General features: G+C 41.5%; 2 protein-coding genes across 3 annotated transcripts; one reads left to right on the top strand and one right to left on the bottom strand.

Moving 5' to 3' along the window:
- Positions 1–6,384: 6,384 nt before the first annotated feature.
- LOC115753378 (serine/threonine-protein kinase OXI1-like) lies at positions 6,385–8,118 on the bottom strand. The gene is made up of 2 exons (XM_030691958.2): positions 7,601–8,118; positions 6,385–7,410 (listed from the first exon to the last, which is right to left on the bottom strand). The coding sequence occupies exons 1-2, from the start codon at positions 8,008–8,010 to the stop codon at positions 6,489–6,491; spliced, it is 1,332 nt and encodes a 443-aa protein (XP_030547818.1). The 5' UTR covers positions 8,011–8,118; the 3' UTR covers positions 6,385–6,488.
- Positions 8,119–12,893: 4,775 nt separating this feature from the next.
- LOC115753377 (adenylylsulfatase HINT3) lies at positions 12,894–17,476 on the top strand. 2 transcript variants are annotated; one of them, XM_030691955.2, is made up of 8 exons: positions 12,894–13,288; positions 13,974–14,029; positions 14,970–15,027; positions 15,374–15,440; positions 16,274–16,329; positions 16,586–16,639; positions 16,726–16,861; positions 16,958–17,476. In XM_030691955.2, exons 1-7 carry the CDS (start codon positions 13,076–13,078, stop codon positions 16,849–16,851), a joined length of 630 nt encoding a protein of 209 aa, XP_030547815.1. In that variant the 5' UTR covers positions 12,894–13,075; the 3' UTR covers positions 16,852–16,861; positions 16,958–17,476. The 2 variants fall into 2 exon arrangements, with proteins under 2 accessions (XP_030547815.1, XP_030547814.1); XM_030691954.2 differs by having other exon boundaries at positions 12,896–13,288; positions 16,978–17,476.
- Positions 17,477–19,569: the final 2,093 nt, after the last annotated feature.

A 19,569-nucleotide genomic window follows, 5' to 3' on the forward strand; every position in this document is an offset into this window, starting at 1 on the left:
CTCTTTTAGAAGCAACTAAGTGTTGTGCCGTCCATGTGCATTCACACAAGGCTCCGTTTATTTTGCGAAAAACTGAATAACCTGAAAAATATTTTCCTAAAAGTGATTGTTCATATTGCCTACGAAAATGAATAAACGAAAGAGAATTTCACCATCCGCGAAAATGTTTAGACACGAATTATTATTAATAATGAAAACATCTTTTCATTGACTAAATATTTTAATCAATACAAGCGATCGTGCCAATAGGCATGCCGCCCTACTGATAAAATGAATGGGGGGTGGAGACGCTAGTATTATAGTTATCGGGTTCGACTCCAACACTTTATAAAAAGGTAGAGCAAAAGTTAGAGATATGATAGATAAAAAAAATTATAAATGATCCTTTTTGGAAAAATATCCATCAAATCATTTATTTTTTTGTGAAACGAACGGAGACTAAATCATGCAACCACAAAAAAAAAAAAAAGACTAATCATTATCAAATGCCTTAACATTTTACCTCCCTTAAAAACTAAAATTAATATGAAAATATTTCTCGTTAATTATTTTCATCAAATTTTACGAGGGATCATGTTCAAAAAGGTATTTTCTAAATCATTAATTTCTTGGAAAACAAACGCTATCGTAATCGAGAAGTCCGGCATCGAAGGTTAGGTGATCGGTCACGTTCATCCTAAGACGATAAAGACATACCCTAGTCAAGGTGAGACCTCTTGCCAAAGAGCATCGTAAAATTGACTAATTACTCACTCTTAAGTCTACCCAACTACCAAAAAGCAAGTAATAATTACACAAAACACGAGATTAATCAAAATTAAATAGAGATTATCAAGAGGACCGGTTCTTGACCATAAGAGGCTAGCTAGATGTGACCTTTCCCACTAGCGTGCGGGGAAGGGCCTAACTCCGAATGTGCGCAACGAGCTTCGGCATCTCCCGTGATTAATAGATTCGGGGGTTGGTGGACCTCGACAAGCTTATTTTCATGTGAATAATTCACTTTCTTTGGACATCGTGTAAGGCCAAGAACGTGGCACACTTCAGGAACACCATAACCAAAATAAAATACGCCACAAGATAAACGAAAAGGGATTGCCGCATCTGGTTTAATATCGATCGAACTTGATGCAAAATGGCGACGACTCGAATCTCAAGTGCTTTCCCACTATTCCCCTCGCCAAAACAGTGGCCAATGGAAGCGCCACTCACGAACAATATGTTCTCTTTATATGAGTACATTTGCGCGTGAGAGGGTTAGAGGAGCGACTTGAACCATATTTATAATATTCTTAGCCACGGACCCTCTCGTTACGGGTCGGGGCCAACTCAGCCTATATTAGCCAGCCCCATATTAAACTATCAAAAAGAATTTATATATCTTACATTATTAGGCTAACCTGGTTAAACGTTAAATATCAATTTTAATTAATGTAAGCTTACATTAGGAAAAATCTTACATATAGGAGTCAATTTTATAATTAAATGCTATAAAGTTCAACCCAAAAGTTTAAACTTATAGATAGAGGAAAACCACACGGATATAAATGGCCATATAAGATCCGTTGTCAAGTGATGCAGGATAATATTTCGACATTAAAGATACTTTTATCGTGTTTGTAATGTCACAAAAGAATTTTATTACCTTCTCAATCAAGGGTCTCTTCAGGGGTCCTTCGAGGGACTTGAAACTCCTTTGGAAGTCTTTGATTTTCTCATCGAAAATTCAAAAATTGATGTAATTTTTATAATTATGGAAAATCTCAAAAGCTTTAGATTTTTGTTTTTTTTTTGGGTGGGTGGGTGGGTGTGGGAGTTTCCAAGTTTTGACTGAATGGCTGGAATATTACTAAACACGGGAGCACATGGTTTGGTTTGGGTCATGTTGAATCATTGAAGTTTGTGTACCATTATTACCCAGGACGCGAGATTAATCAAAATTAAGTAAAGATTATAGAAAGAGGCAGTTCTTGTTCTTGACGATAAGAGCCTAGCTAGATAGATGAGACCTTTCCCACTAGCATGTGCAGAAGGACCTAACTCCGAATATGCGCGGTGAGCTTTCGCTTCTCTCTGATTATAGTTTCCAAGGGGAAAAATTACCAAAAAAGTTCTAAAAATATTATAGTTGTTCCCACATCAAAGAATTGATATGGTGTTGAAGAGTTAATAAATCATAGTTGGCCCACTATTCATTAGCTTGAGTTTTTGAGTGGAGGTGGATTCAACATGATATATCGATGGGCTCGAACTTTACCTCCCTTTTGGCAATCTCTCAGGGTGAAGGTATCGGACTTCTATTACAAGCTCCCAACAAAAATCGTGTGTGTGTGTGTGTGTGTATAGTTCAATCCTAAAATTTTGCATTCATATCAATTCACTCCTAAACCGTTTGTATTTATGCCAATTTAGTCGTTCCGATCAATTTTGATCGGAAATCGCTAATGTAGCGTGGTCGGCGCCTATGTGGCCATTTGTAATAATATTTTTTGTCATTTTTATTTTTACTTATTTTTTGGCTTTTTTTGCCTTGTCGTCTAGGAACGAGCAAAGCTTGCCCTCACTGGTGGCTGGTGGGGCCGAGCTTCGCCGGCCCTCGTCTTTGGCCAATCGTCGGGCTCGGCCCGGATGGCTGGCCGGAGGAAGAAGAAGAATAAAAAAACAGAGAAAGAAAAGAAAAAATAAATAAATAAGTCAAAACATACAAAATATATTATAAAAATTGGTAACTTCACAGATTTTCAGCCGGCCGGCTGCCGAGCCCGACGATTCGCCAAAGACGAGGGCCGGTGAAGCTCAGCCCCACCGGCTACTAGCGAGGAATTGAATTGGCATGTATACAAATTCTTTATGAATGAATTGAAAAAAAAAAAGTTTAGGCCTAAATTAACACATTACAATAGATCTAATAATTTTTTGTAATTTTGCTGTTTCTAGAGTTGGTGGACCACAGATCATTCATTTGAATAATTACAAGTTCTTATAAACATGCAATTGACGTCGACGGAGACAACTTTGTAGTTCGGCACGTGAAACTAAAGATGCCCTTTGTTGCGTTCATAATGTTCGTTCACCGAGGAGACCCGGGGAAAAGAGAAAAATAAAAAAAAATTACAAAGCATTCAAAAAATATTTTAACTATATCAGCATCGGCGGTGTCGCGTGGGACGACCGACGTCCATTGATAAAACATCCAAAAGTTTAAGACTTGATTGACGCAATTGAAAAATTTAGGATTAAATTGACACAATTACAATAGGTTCAGATTTTTCTTTAGTGATTTCTCCACTTTTCATTCCGAAGCCTCTTCTTGGGTTCCTTCGAGGGACTTTGAAGTTCTTAAGAAAGAATTTCGGATTTTCTTATCGAAAGTTGGAGAACTAAATTTTTTTTTTTTTCGAGTTTGAACTGTAGTGGCTGAGAATATTATCAAACATGGGAGCACATGGTTTGGTTTGGATCATGCACCTAATGCTCACTTCTTTTTCCTACACCTTTTGAATGTATAAAGGAGGGGCAATCCAGCAAATAGCCTATGCAACCTTTAACATTTATGGTCATCGCCAATCGAATCACGTAAGTAAGTCGGGCGGTTTCGATGTTCGAGTTTGTGTACTTTTTTTTTTTTTTTGCGATTTTTCCCCTGTGATATCCTAAATAAAGCTTCATGCTCAAACCCAAGAAGGGAAAGAAGAAGAACTTTCGGTCATTATAGGGTGCGCATGAAAACACTTCTTCATGAGAAATCAACTTTTGATCAGAAGTTGATTTCTCTACTTCTCCTCAAAAGTAAAATTTGATTTTTCTACTTCCGCTCCAGATTGACTTCTAATCAGAAAAATTCATTTGATAATGGTTGGAAATTTTTACTTTTGAAACATTATTAACAAAATCTTCGGTGGCGGCGGTTAGCGGGGGTCGGCGGCGGCCGGAGGTGGCGATCGGCCGCGGCGGCGGTTGGTGGGGATCGGCGGGGGCGGCGTTCGGCGGTGGGCGTGGTCGGTGGCCGGCGGTCATAGCAACATGATGGTTGGCGGAGGCGACGACGGTCGCAGATGGTTGCGGTGGTTGGCGGCGGCGGCGGCGGTGGGCGGCGGCGGCGACGACGGCGGTCGGCCGCGGCGGCCGTGGTCGGCAGCCGGCGGTCATAGCAATGGTGGTCGACGGAGACGGGTGTGGTGTAAGAAGTCATTCTGGAGCCGAGAAGTTAAAAATTTTTACTTCTCAAAATTGGCCAAAAATCCTATCAGAAGTGAAAAATCTTGCCATAAGTGAAAAATAGTACCGGAAGTCAATTTTTTTACCAAACGGATTTCTACTTCGATCAGGCTTTTATCAAACACATTTCTCCGCCAGATGAGCTTCTGGCAGAGAAATGAAATTTCTGAAGTATTACCATGCGCGCCCATATTTGCTGGCAGCTGCAGCGATGGAGGGTTCTCCACAAGAAAAACAACAGCAATAAATGGCCACAGCATGTGTAAATCTAGAGTTATGTGGCCAGCACAGCAGACAGTGTGCTTCTTCAGCAATGCAGCTGCATATCGGCCACCCAAAGAGAAGGCACGCCCACACAAGCACATTACAGCTGAGTCTGTGGTGGGACTGGGACATATGGTGAGTCCGTGAGTGTCGGGGGAAATTATCCAAAAGTTTATGCATATTGTACGGTGATCAATTCAGTTCTAATCTTTTTAATTTGGCAAATTTGATCCTCAGACTTTTGGTGTTCTGTCAGTGTAGTCGTCCCCAGTCAATTTTTTAGCTGAAAATCGCCGACGTGAATGACTTTTACAATTTCTTTGAATTCTTGATTTCTTTTTTCTTTTTTTGTTGTCTTTCCTAAAAATTGAGGGGATATAAAAAAGAACTGGAAATAAATTTAAAACTATTTAAAAAAATTATCCACGTCAGTCTTAACTATGCTGCATAGAACGACGTGCGTCCATGTCATCGTATTCCAGACAAAATTGGTTGAAAGGATCATATTGACAGATCTTCAAAAGGGTCGCGAATAAATTGATCAAACCGAAAAGTTTAGAACATAATTGACCGCCGTGTAAATATGTTTAGGATTTTCTCGATGATTATTCCGTGAACGTAGTTGAAATTGGGAGTAAATGGACGCCCCGTGGGACAATTTGGGGGGTCCACGCCAGTTCAAGCTCGATGTGTAAAGAAAGGTGCATCACGTGCCGCCCTTTTCACCCACAAGTGGTCCCCATGGATCTTCGAGGTTGACAGAGGATGGAGGGCAGGAGGGGTGTCGATTACAACGCACACGGCGAGTCGCAGCATTGAAGTTACGTAGATCACTTCCTTCTTTGTTGCGAGTCCGTTCTCATTTCACGTATGGACCAAAGCAAGAAATCTGCTTCTAATGAATTAACGGGGTCATGCTTAACGATCCGTAGCGGGACGTGACATCCCTTTGCAAAACAATTTCTACGGGCAGATTCAAGTGGATATAGAGTTGCAACCATCTATTCGAGGGGAAAAAAAAAATCAAATCTATAAAAGGGCTTTGCGACTTCCGAATGTAATTTACTTTCTTACAAAAGTTTTCCATTTTTACGGGGTTGTCGGAGAAAATTAGGATTTCTCTATCTTAATTTCCTATATTATAGTTATTTTGATAATCCTGTTAGATTCTCCATATCACTCGAGATTGTACATATATCTTGATTGATATGTTGCCTTAGAAAATCATCTAATAAAGCATATAAATAGACTCTATATACTTTTTTAATATATATCGAAATATATAGAAATTCAACCTTCCGCGTTTTTCTTCTTGACTCGAGTCACAAAGTTTCCAAAGAATACTTGAGAACCAAGATGATGAGGCGTGGCACGCCTCGCACCAAAGATTTGGTTAGAGGTTGGTCAAAAGCCAAGACGACTTGTTCCTCTCTTTCTATAGTACCTGCAATTGCCTCGCAGCCTTCTCGGGCCCAATTAAAGAGAAAGGACAATAGTCGACGGGGACTTGCGAAGGACCTTCCCAATTAATCAAAGGAGGACAAGATTGACAATTAGACCGTGCAAATCCAAGGCGAAATTCGAAATTCTGCTTTAACTTCGGACGATCTTGTTTTGTGTGTCGGTGACGCTGGATAATCAATCGGAGGAGGACAAGATCGACCAGGAATAGCAAGGAGACAAGGAAGACAATGTCGCCCTCACAATGAACTACCTTAATAACTGCTTATGCCCTAATGTTGTTGCGAGGACGAGATGCCTCGTTGCACAATGTTTCGACTTTAATTCATCGTATCAAAAACCTCTACCGGTCACTATATTCGACAAGATATCTTCATCGTGTCCAGCTAGTTTGATAGCTATTGCTGATCTTCAAAAAATACAGACCTGAATTTGGCAATCGAAAAATCGAATCGGAAGTTATCCGAATTTCGTCATAATCTCTGTTCATGGGTAATCTATACACATTTGCTCATATCATTCAAAAAAAGAATATGTCCGGAAAGTTAGAAAACCAAAAAATCGTTAGCCTTGGAGGAATGTTCGTTCAACTCCTCAACCCAAACCCTCTGGTTCCCGTTGTTATTCTCATTCTCGTCGCCGCCCTTCTTTTCCTTATTCTCGCTCTCTTCTTTATTCCTGTCGCTCTCTGCACCCCCAAATATTCCCTCCACGAACCCCACCACGTCGAAGCTCCCCGCCTGGTCGCCATTGTTGCTATTCCTTACCTCGAGCTCTTCCACCAGCGGGACGTACGGCGGCCGTTGGATCCGCAGCACCGTGTCCCACCTCACCCCGCTGAAGAACTCGTGGCCCTTGATCCCCTCCAGCCCGATCCTCCGGCGAGGGTCCTTCTCCAGCAGCTTCCTCATCAAGTCCCGCAGCGCCGTCGGCTCGCCCACCAGCTCGGGCTCCTTGGTCAGGATCCGGTAGAACGTCTCCTTCCGGTTCGACCCGCGGAACGGGGTCGTCCCGTACAGCATCTCGTGTAGGAAGATCCCCAGCGACCACCAGTCCACCGCGAAATCGTGGCCGTCGCCCTGGATGATCTCCGGCGCCACGTACTCCTCCGTCCCGACGAAGGAGTTGCACTTCCCCGCGGCCGGGCCCGACTCGACCGGGAAGATGGAGTTGGGGCCGGGCATGCTCGACTGGACCGAGTAGTCCGGCGAGATCCCCGAGCCGCAGCATCCGTGGAGCGGGGAGAATCGCCTCCTGGACTTAGCCGACTGCAGCTTGGGCGCTCGGTCGGCGACGATCGGAGAGCATTGAGCGGATTTCGAAGATAGCTTAGTGGAGAGGTCGAAGTCGACGAGCATTATATGGCCGTCTTCTTGGATCATCACGTTCTCTGGCTTCAGGTCTCTGTACACGATCCCCAAGCTGTGCAAGTACTCGAGCGCGAGAACCAATTCCGCCGCGTAAAACCTGCAGAATGCGCAACAGACAGAGGAATCTGAGAAACAAATCGCCATGATTGGTGCTAGCGAGACACGACATTGGCAATTCCAGAACGAAATCTCATTAGACAAAATTAGACAATCGAAACACGAATCTCTGAGCTTAAATGCCCAATCGGAAGTCGGAATCTGACTAAAGAGAACTGCAGAATAATCACCTGATAATTTCATCGGAGAACATCTTCTCAGTCTGCTTCTTCCTGAGAGAGTTGAGATCACGGCCGGGGCAGTAATCGATGGCGTAGCCGACGATCCTCTCCGTCGACACGACGGCGCGGAGCTTCGGAAGCAGCGGATGATCGAACTGCCCCAGGACCTCCTGCTCGAAAGCGATCCTCCGGTACTCGTCGCCGTCGCCGCCGTCGGCGTTCGCCTTCTCCGCCTCCTTATCGTTCTTCTTCTGGATGTTGTCCCTCAGTATCACCTTCAGCGCCCAGGTCTGGTCCAGCGCCTCGTCCCAGACCAAAAACACCACTCCCTTGGCCCCGCGCCCCAGGGCGGAAACCACCTTCAAGCCTTCGAGGCTCACCGCGGGGACCTGGCGGCCATCCGCCGCATCGCCGCCCATGACAAGAACCCGCCGGCGGGAGGCTCCGATCAATCCTCGATTCCGAATTCGGCTGCTGGGCCGGTCTCGGGTGGATCCTGAAGAATTGGAGGAAAATTACTTGCTCTCTCGATCGCTGGCCGCTTATATAGAGAGCACGAGACTCTCTCCCTCTCACTTTCTCAGCACGGAGAGCTGAATTTCCCCTTTTTTTTTTTTTTTTTGAATCGAGATTTTTCATATTCCGTGGTGAAGAAGTTTTGGGAAACCGTAAAGTGGGAAGCGAAGGGGGCGCGAAGATGCGTGAGCTGGGAGGGGAAGCCCCCGTCACGCGGTGGGACGGCGGATCCTTTGACACGTGTCGGGAACATTGGAGATTTGGTGACGTGGATTCATCCGGAGCGTGTGCTGGTGGGACGCGTCGCGGGAGGCAGTAGTTGGTGACGCTCGCATTGACGTCACACAGAGAGAGGGAGGGGAGCGCGAGCGTTTAATCGGTCCGCTTCTAGAAGGAGATCCGAACGCCGTCGTTCGGTTCGGGGGTGGGGTTCAAACCATCAATAGGTCAATCCTTAATTAACTACTTGGAGAATTTTCAGCTTCAAATCTGACGGGAGCACCAAGAAAGGAAAATTATTTTAAGTTTACTTCCTTGGTAAGTTATGCGCTTCGAGCATGCTAAGTTTGAATAAATGCCTGCAGAAAAATATCACGTCATATCGTGAAATATCTAAGTTACCATTCAAGTCTTAAGACGGTTATATTAAAAATTACGCATAGAACTACGTCAATATTAACATGTTGTCCGATATTTTTCAATTGAAAGAAATCAAAGCGCACATGTCGTAGATTTCTAATTAGATAAAAATCAAAATGTAAGAGTCGATCCGGACTAACAACTATTTAATGAGGCAATTTGCTTCGTCCAAAACGATTATTTGCATCTCAACATTGTATGAAACGTGAAATTTGAATAATTAAGGAAAGTGAAAAAGAAGATTTTTTTTTTTTGGGACAAAAAGGGGCAAGTTAAAAAGATGTCGTTCTATGGAAGGTCCATTCGGATGACATTTTTCTGAACGTATGACATTATTCGCATGACTTGCCATACCAACCATGGAGCAAATGTAGTTGGAAGTTGAGCAGAAACCGGAGGATCTATTAATGAACGGTGACGATCGCATTCCACGACGTAGAGGCCAACGTGATTTCCTTTGGGGTCGGGTTCGATTATGTGGCTCTCTCGAATCGATGCGAGAGTAGCAATGTTTCGGTTTCTGGATGCGATTTCGCATGGTCGGCCACGAATGGTGATGCGATTCCTCAGTGGGAGTTTGTTCACTAGTGAAGGGTTGCCATCGAACCTTAAGCCGACTTACCTACTTTATGTAGTAATACTACGCCTCGCCGCATTGTATTAATGGTCGTTGATCGATCTGGAGTGCTCATTTCTCGTCTATCCAAATCAACTATCATATGAAAACTTAAATGAGTGCGCGGTGATTGAATTGGGTGGACGGGAACATTATTTCGAAGGAGCATTCGAAAGATTTCCTATCAGATACACACTCCTTAAAAGCCCATATAATGAGAATTGATTCTTTACTAGGTTGGCAATAGGATTTGTTAGGACGGCTTTCTTTACTAGTTCTTTGGATTTCCTACCTGATCTTTTAGTCGTGTTAGATAGATGAATCCCATTTCCTTCCGCATGGAAGTGGAGCAGGTGGGGCTTCATATTGCGGGAAATCCCAAAACCTACTCTCCTTCCTCTTCCTCTTGAAAGAAGAATGGTCGCGTTTATATTTAAGTTTTATTGGACTCTTTTCCGAACTTGTGAGGATCAACTGTAGTGGCCCTGGAAGGCGGCTTGCACTCTTCTTCCTTCGCAAAGGTAGAGTGTTCAAATCCCGGAGGGACTTCCGGTGGCACGTGTGTGGTGGTTAGGTCGTGCGGGGTTCCCCTGGGTCATAAAAAAAAAAAAACTAGTGGCGCTGGATAAACTTCACCTCCGGTGGGACAAGCATCCGAACAAGCTGTGGGTGCAGAGGCGAACTCTCCAGTATTTGGATTCGATCCATCAACCTGTCGTTCACTTGACATTGCTGCAACAGATGAGCAACGTTGGTCAATGATGGCTTGAAAGGGAGTGGTCCGAACACAAGGGACTGAACCCACCTATGTTACCCAGAAGTCAATTAAGGGACAAGCTGCTACTCTTCTTAGCAGTTGATCAAGTGAATACATAATTTGCGGTCAATAAAATAGGAGCATATAAAGATAGAAGACCTTTTAGTATTCGGGAATTCCCACTTAGATCTCGATTGGTTATACAAGGGAATAAATTGAAATAGAAGTGCAGAGATTATTTGGAGATAGTCAATTTAGCCACTCCGCTTTCACCCGGATGCTGCTTGCTCTTGAATTCATAGCAAATCAGATGACATGGAATGGGGAGATTGGCCCTCGCGTGCAAACTTTTTCTTAGAATTCACTCGACGTGATAAATTTTTTTTATGATGTCATTATATTTAAATATCTTAGAACATCCCACTAATTTGACAGATCACAAAAAGCTCTTAATACCGGTTTTCCCCCTTCATCTGGAGCCTAAACTTTGTTATTGTTAAAATACCTAGTTTGACCATACTTATTCCAAACTTGTGTTGATATTAGGGGTGAGCATGATTCCAAGATAGATCTGAGAACCTGAAACCGGAACCTGTAGGATCCAATCTGTTTTCAGGTTCTAAAAATTGAGAAACTTGTTCCAATAGGTAGATTCCAGGTTCTGGAACCTGGACCCTAGATCCTGAAATAAATTTTTATATTTTTTTGCATATATTTTTGCGCGATCCTATAATATTCTATGGCATCCGATGATGAGTATATAATCTGGAACCAAACAAATTTTTAGGTTTCGGGTTCTAAAAAATGATAAATGTGTTACAATAGATTGGTTTCAGGTTTTAAATATAACCTGTACGAAACCTAAAGCCCTCCCTCTACTTTTCTTAGATGTTGTAGCGTTCACTCTCTTTTCTTAACTAAAAATGAAAAATAAAATAAAATAAAATAAATTGATAGGTTCTGGTCGAAACCGACCTAGAATTGTGTAGGATAGGTTCCGGTTTCAGGTATGGTGGTTTCGGTTCTAAAAATGAGAATGTGGTTCGTTCGTGAACCTATAAGGACGATCCATTAACTAATATCGCAAGTAATATTCGTCAAGGGTCTTGGATCCAACGTTAGATTGAAACTGATTTTCCCTAAAATCCTCATGCGAAAGAGTTTTAACGGAGCAAAATCGAGATCGATATCGATTTTCGAAGCAACATATTATGGTGCGTTCTAATTAAAAGATTTGGGCTTGTGGCAGGATCAGTCCACCCTATTTGTGCAGTGTTGTGGGCCAGTATTGCTAATGGATGTGGCCGAGGTCCCAAAGATTAATTTATGGTTGAAAGTCCAAATGGTGGTCTGGACCTAAATGTAAAAGAAAGTTGAAATCAGGGGGGTTGATCTATAAATAATCTGTTCAACGGGGTTCTCTAGTGCAGTTGACATAAATTGTGACCGACATAAACCATAGTCCACCTAAATCCCAGTTCAGTGGATTTTACCCGACATCTAGATTGTGGTGGCAAGTGTATACCCATATACATATTTATAAGTACATGTGTAAATAAAAAGGATCTCGAGTGTTTTTCACCGAGTCCGATCGATTGATCTAACTCATGTCCGTTAAAAAAAAAAGGTCACATTTGGTAAGAGAAAGTTTTCTTCAACATGAAGGGATGTATCGCAAACCGATTTAGAACGATCACACAAATAATAAAAGAAAATTAGATGACGCACGATTTATCCAGGTTCACCCCATAATAGAACTACGTCATGCAAAGAGATTTTATTATGATTTAGGTTTACAATTGTACAACTCATTACAATAATCAGCTAAAAACAAGTAAATCTATATGCCCTAAATGGGCCCAAAACCTAAACCTATTTGAAACCCGTTTAATCCCTCAACAAATTGGCCAATTTTTTAAAAAAAATATATCCAAAACCGTCGTTGTTTAGGGGGTATTGCCCCGAACCCCGGCCTACTCACTAACGAGTGGGGTAGCCGTCCGCTCACTCGGGAGCTAAACTCCCGCCCGTTGGCTGGGCAGCGGGACACCCGTGTCAAGGGCGGTGCCCCGAACCCCCGCATTCCGTATGCTTAGGGTCACATATCGTCGGATCATATTTTAATTTTCCTAAGATCATGTGGGCGTACCCGATGTGAGAAATAAAGATCCTCGAAGTAGTCGCCAACTCCAACACAACATTCATCTAGACAAAATCATTTAATGAAACTCATATGTTTTCTTGTAAATTGATCAATCATGTTGCCCTACGTTAAAGGCGCATTTCTTCATGTTCCTCGGATCGGGAACGGCACATCCAGGCGACATCAATTGGGTCATGACGCGCTTATAAGCTCATGCATACGCTTGGGCACGAGAAAGGTTAAAAAAAAAAAAAAACCTCAAGCACGAACACACACCCAAAAGACAAAAGTAAGAACAGAAATATAGGATGTGATTTCAAATATTATTGATTGTGATTAGAAGATGATTCACTTTCGTGAATACGAACTTATAAGCTCCTGCGTATACTTGGGCGCATGAGTATATAATGTGAGCAGGAATTAATGGCAATTCTTAATGTCGGTAAATAAGATCGAGATTTCTCAATTGTGATGCACCCGAGTTTAAAGAAAATTACTTTCGTTTGGTTCGGTTCGGTGGGATTCGGATCGGTACTTGTGATTGGAAACGGATGAAGCGAATCCAAGTCAGAACAGCCGCCACGTTACGTACGGAGGTCCTCATGCGGATAAGCCGATCCGGAGTAGCGACTACGACCCGCCCGTCGCCCACAGAAAATATGCCAAAGCATCGATCACGGTCTCTGTGCTTTCAATTCTCAATTTCGAAGCCGAAGGAACGAAGTCTCCTCTCCACCGCAGGAACGCAGCTCTCGGAATCCATGGCGACTCCGCAGAATCTCGCTCGTTGAAACTTGAAACCCCGCTTGACTAATGGAGAACCGGAGGCTCGCCGTCCTGTGCTCGCATCTCCGCCCTGTCGGCTCGGGCTCGGCCTCCAGCAGGTTGTCCACTTCCGGCTCCTCTTTCGGCTCGAGCGATGACGGTCGCGGGAAGAAGCAGACGTCTCGCGATCCCGGCGACCGTAGCTCGACCAAGGACTGCGTGTTCTGCTGCATCATTCGCGGCGAATCCCCCGCCTTCAAGGTATTTGATAGATTTTGGTTGTGGTAGTCCTGATTCGGGGATGGATAGCTGTTTTCTTCGGTGTCGAAGCTCGTTTCGGTTGGCTGTTCTTGCGCCTCGTTGGCTATTCTTGCTGAACCATGCGAATTTGATGTCCTGTTGTGGTTGGTGAGTGCGTGTGGAGGATTCACGTTCACATACTCTGTTCACATTTTGCCGCGTAATTAAAAGCATCACTGATGCTGCTATGTGGTGGACGAATATTATCAGTACGTATGACTGCTAGAATGGTCAGATTCATTGATGGGATTAATCTGGTGGTTTACTGAAGGAATGGTGGAAGGCATGGAGAAGTTGCATCGTTTCTCATATATGAGTAGCAGCTTTTGCTAATTTTCATTTTCCTTCTATGATTTGCTCTTATCTTGGCTTGCAAATTGGAGTTCTTCATGGAAAGCTGACACAAGGACTTATGTGCTGTCAGCATTGTCGATTTGCTGAAAAGTGATCATTCATCTGTAGAAGTGTAGAATCTAGTGCTGCCTTAGCTAGCTTTCACTTCTAAGCGATTGCTAGAAGATGAATGGATCCGTTGGGTATCGTTATCTTCTTCTCCTGGAATAGTTTGTGTAATTGCTAGCTGTCATTCAGGAAGAATGGTATCTTCATTCAATTGATCTATTTGTTTTGTACTTTCTTTTTACAGCTCTATGAAGATGAAAAGTGCCTATGCATATTGGATTCAAATCCTCTGAGTCATGGGTAAGGTATTACACATCCATCAATCTGCAGTAAAATGAGCATCGATATATTACATATATGACTTAGATGACCAAGCAAAGTTATTGTACTGGCTCCTACATCCACTTGTCATTGACATGTCTGTCAAAATGCAAGCGCCAATGGATGAGGCAAAAATATAACTTTTACTCTTGTGATTAACTTCGTTGTTTAGCCAGGACTTCATATAGTCTTATCTAGTTATGCCATCCAGATTGTGTCACCTTGCTTCGTTAAGAATGATTGAGATGAATTCATGTCAACACACATGAAATATGGTTGGCACATGAAATTATGTTGCTGTTAGTTGCGGATGCTGCCATCTGGTTTTAACTTAATGACCTATGTGCTTGGTATAGCATCCTAGATGACGAGTGTTGATTTGAACTTAGTAACAATTTCCCTAACTAATGACAACTTTCTTATTGTTAGCTTATAAAGCGGTTGTTTTTAATGGCCTAAAGAACCCAGACACATTTGGGGCTGAAAAACTTTGTGTGGTTACGAGAAAGCTTTACATGAGCTGTTGTAGAATAGGATTCCTACCTTATCGTGGTTGGTTTGAAATAGCACCCAATATTATTTGCCTCGATATGGTCTCTCCATTTCTGGCATTCTTTTCTTTGTTCACCGAGGGTTAAGTGGGCTTTAGATTTGCCCCTTTGTTGATTGATTTTTGACAACTGGTCGCTCTAATAACTTCCCGTTGCGTTGTTATTTTCATTGTACTAACATGAATACCTACAGAGTTAGAGATTGAATGTTCTTTTCAGATTAAGTATGATTAATTTAATAGTTTCATTTGACTGCTGTTACATCGGATCTGTTTTGTTCTTGTATTTTTCTAGAATAATCTTTATCTGAGTTTACCTTGGTCGTCATACTTGTTGAACAATTGTAATCATGCATTTCTTGTTTCTAGGCACTCTCTGATCATTCCAAAATCTCATTACTCTTCCTTGGAAGCCACGCCTCCGAATGTAAGTCTAGCCTATTTTACTCAGTTGTTTTCTGATTTTGACTAGAAAGTACTGAACCCTGTTATAATTAGATTTTATTAACTGCCGTTTGTAAATCTTCTTTGTGAAGTTTTTGTCCTTTGGATATATCCTAGCTGATTTGCAATGTACATCATGAATTACAGTGAGCTTTCATTAAACTGACTCTGTTGTTATTTCTTCCTGCCGTGTGCTGTTCGTTCTTCCCAAAGTTACTTGCAGAAATGTCTTTCTTAGTAATTGGCAATGCTCATACTCTTGTGACACGTATTTTGTCCATTTTCTTGGTACTACTGGCTTGATGAACCAAAAAGATTCCATCATGTAGGTGGTTGCTGCAATGTGCTCAAAAGTTCCATTCATTGGCAGTGCAATTATGAGAGCCGCTGGTTGTGGTATGTATCAGGTTCTCGACTCGTTGATTTGTATCTCACTGTCTTAGTATTGGGTTACATTGTTAGTTTAAAAGCAACCTTTTACCTTTTATCTAGGAGATCCAGCACCGAACTGGCTTGACCGTTGACACGTTGGGTAAAATGGAAGTGCTTGCGTTTTGATTCTAAAATCCTTTTTTTTTTTGGGGTCAAAATTCTTAAATCCTTGAAAAGGTTGTATTTTACATAATAACATGCAAAAGTTCTTCAGTTATAATGACTTGGGCCAAACTGAGAACTCCACCTTCGTCCCCTCTCCATATTGGGACCTTTTATATCGATGACGGTTATGGATCGAGTGTTTCTCAAGAACCTGTTGATAAAGAAATACTTGTAACTACGCCGGAGAAAAAGATTAAGAACACTTAATTACTGGGTATCATGATTCTCTGGTAACACAACAAGGACATTTGTAGGAAAACCTGGATCCACTTTAGCTTGTTCCTTTAAAAATTCTGGCTGTAGTCCTCGCAACCTCCAGTCGCCTAATCCAACTCTTTGTAAGTAAAAGCTGACGAAAGAGAGATAGAAGAAGAAAAAGTTCTCAGAAATGGCAAAAATTGGATTTTGAGTTAAAAGTATTGAAGCAAAGAAAATTCTCTCTGGGTGAAAATGTCTGTTAGGAACATATAGCATGGTTAGATCACAACCTGGGGATTTTGGGTTACCTTGCCCATGCTTTTGTGCTTTCTCCAGTGGTATCATCATGTTGTGATAACCTCAACCTTCTATTTGAACAAGCACTTAAAACTCTTAGTGCACTAATACTTATGGTCAATGATTTTCCAATCCAGATTCTTTCAACTTGTTGGTTAATAATGGTGCCGCCGCTGGACAAGTCATATTCCACGTAAGTTGATTGTCTTCTCTACAGGTTGTCTTCACTTGTTGCCTAATCTCAAAGAATTGTATTTTGGTTTCTTTAAGCTGATCTATATGAGACATTCCCCTTCGCTTCATAGCTTCGTCAAAGATGAATAGTTGTATCATTTGTACCTTGGATGCTGTACCTACTCATTCAGTCTCAGTTGGGAGTTCAAACTTACCATTGCACATAGTATGATCAACTGCAGACTCATGTGGCCTTTTCTGCATATGGTATGCAGACTCACATTCATATAATCCCCCGAAAAGCCAGTGATTGTTTGTGGACTTCAGAGGTATGCGCTGCTCTCTTCATGCTTCCATTGTGCAAACCAAAGAAGCTTGTGAACATGATATCAGTAATCGTTTCAAATACTGGCAGAGCTTGCGAAGGCGTCCGCTTACCTTCAACCAGAATGCCTCTCAACTCGTCAACCGCGTGAGGGAGGAGTTGTCAATATCAAACGTGTCCGAGGAAAGCAAGGGCCAGGAATCTACTCTCTCATAACATTATTGGGGTCGGTTTTCTTCTTTTTCATTATGTGTGGGAAAGAGTGTATGATTATGATGTTTGACTATATAGGTTATTCTTTTGTCTACTTCTTGTGACAAAGGTGCATTCGCTTTGTTGTAAATTATTACATAAGCTTGTTCCAAGTTCCTCGTTTGTAGCATAGCCACTGTCAAAAGGGTACATTACATGTGAATCTGGTGTGAAGAGTCGTAAACTGGACTGGTGATTTGCTTCGTATGCAACATGGCAGGGATTTTGACTGTTTCTTCTCTTCTGTTCTGCCCTTTTCAACTTGATGAAATGTTAGAATCCTCTATCCCGATGCAGAGGAAGATAAGATAATGTGGTGCCGACCGCAAAGGGCCATGATTCACTGAAGTCACATTTATAGCGCTTACGTAAGAACATATCTTAATAGTGATGATGAGCCAATATCTTTATCCGGCAAATGAGCCGGTGTCTAATTCATTTTAATGTAATTTCCCACAAAGGTTGGGAAAATCTATTAAAAAAATGATTGCAGACAGGCACTGGGTTGTAGAGATGACGTTTGAAGCTGCTAAACACTGCCCTAGTTGTTATTGGATTTTGATCGTGTTTATTTGATATATGTTTGTTTGAGATATGTAATTATTAGCACTGAAAGGGTCTATAGGCATGAGAATAGAAAAAGAGTTCCTCATAAAAGATAGAAAATCAAGATTCTCTCATAGATTTAAGTATAGACAGATGCCTCATACCGTTTAGCAGCATTTGAAGATGTTGGACCTTTTCCGTGCCCGCCAAGAGCCAGCATCTCAACTTGTTTCTCTTCCATGAATGGTCGCTTCATGTCGTTCATCATGCATCCCATATTATACATTTTTAACCATGTCCCCTTTCAGAAATAGAATGTAGTATCCAAAGCGTCTGCCTTTGTTGATTTATATAGAACAAAGCCAGCTTTAGTTTCTGGAGGAGATATTCTAAAGGGATAAGTGTTCTGAAAGTTCTAAAACTTGTGAAATTGCAATTGGGTGTTAAAACTTTCAAAAATGACAATAAAGTCCTAAAATTTGTCATAAAAATGCAATAAAACTTTTAATTGAGCCCTAAAACTTGTTAGCATTTTTGGGTTTGTCAAGTTGGATGGAGTCAATGGGAAGACTTGATACATCAACCTAACAAGTTGTAGGTTTTGATTGCACTTTTGAAAAATTGTAAGGTTCAAATTGTACTTTTGTGACAAGTTTTAGGACTTGATTGTACTTTTTAAAAGTTTTAGGATTCAATTAAAATTTGGAGATAAGTGTTCTGAATCTGGTTAGTTTACGGCCTTGTTGTACTCTTAACACCGCTGCGTTCGCTCTTCTCTGTTCCACCATACAAACACACGTGCACTGGTAGAAAGTGAAACAATCCCTGCTTCAAAAGTTCATCCCACTTTTGGAAACAGAAACATGTGCATTGTGCAATGCGATGTATTCGACCGCGTTTTGTGGAGATAGTTAAGTTACCAAATTACATCTAGTGGCATTCAAAATCTACCGATGATACTAAAATTGTGCTGCATGAGTTACAAACTTTCACTTATATAGACATGCTGTAATTCGATTAGTACTTCCATTAATCCTCCTTGGTGAATATCGATATCGACCTGCTGCTGCTATAAACATTTTGACAAAATATGAACTTGTGTTTGAAGTCGCCGACGCTTACGATTTACCAACCTATACTTGAACCTTACTAGTGGGAATCGAAATATCATTTGGCAAATTACCACCCGATCGACTCTGCAGCAATGAATCTAAGCAAAATATGGTAATGAGCATAACTATATGATGGAGGGACTTAACATGTGATTATCTCTTCAAAAAATTTCCAAAACGGACAATCTCGATGAAAGCTTTCAATGCTGATATCGTACATTTGATTATATTAGAAATGATTATGATTGAGTTTCGTTTATTTGTTTTAAAAATAATCTTAGGGGGAAGGTTTTTTTTTTGTGGTGCTTGCACTTTGATAGTTATGTTGAGTTTAAGAACGTTTCAATTCATGTTCCAACCCGTCGCGTGAAAAGATTTTAATATATTTAATGTGATCTCTAGGTTATTGATGAATATTTATTTTAATCCATAAATTATATAAAAATATTCTATAATGTCTTTCCGTTAATTCAAATTTATGAAATCTGTTGATGAGACTTTCAATTCGTTAAAAATTGAATGGTGGCCAACAAAAGAAGTCGCATTCGAATTATCCGAAGTAAGATTTTCATCTCGAATCAAGATATAATAATCTACGTCATCAATTGACAATGAGCATATTTACGCCATATTTCTCTTTTCCTTTTAGCTCATTTAAAGATTCAATTCAGCATATAGTAATCTATGTTATCGAATCACGTAAAATTTATTGTTTGAGCAAATCGAAAACAAATTATAAATTATAAATCATTTATGTCGACCTTTCTAGAACGACTTTAATCTTATCCAATGCCGAGCAGGTAAGGCCTATCTTTTTTTTTTGGGGGGGGTCAGCATGTAAAGCCTATCTGGGACGTACAAAATTCCTTTACGAGTCAAGTCAAATCAATCAAGGACAAGATTGGCCAATGCCGTCTTGCCCATTCACCGGGGACCCACATCCCAGACAAAAAGTGAAAGCCCAGACAACGTTGATTCTCTACTACTCCTCCCAGATAAAATCACATCCGTTAGCACGTTGTAA

Source organism: Rhodamnia argentea, chromosome 1, assembly GCF_020921035.1.
Source record: "Rhodamnia argentea isolate NSW1041297 chromosome 1, ASM2092103v1, whole genome shotgun sequence".
NCBI classification, from domain to species: Eukaryota; Viridiplantae; Streptophyta; class Magnoliopsida; order Myrtales; family Myrtaceae; genus Rhodamnia; species Rhodamnia argentea.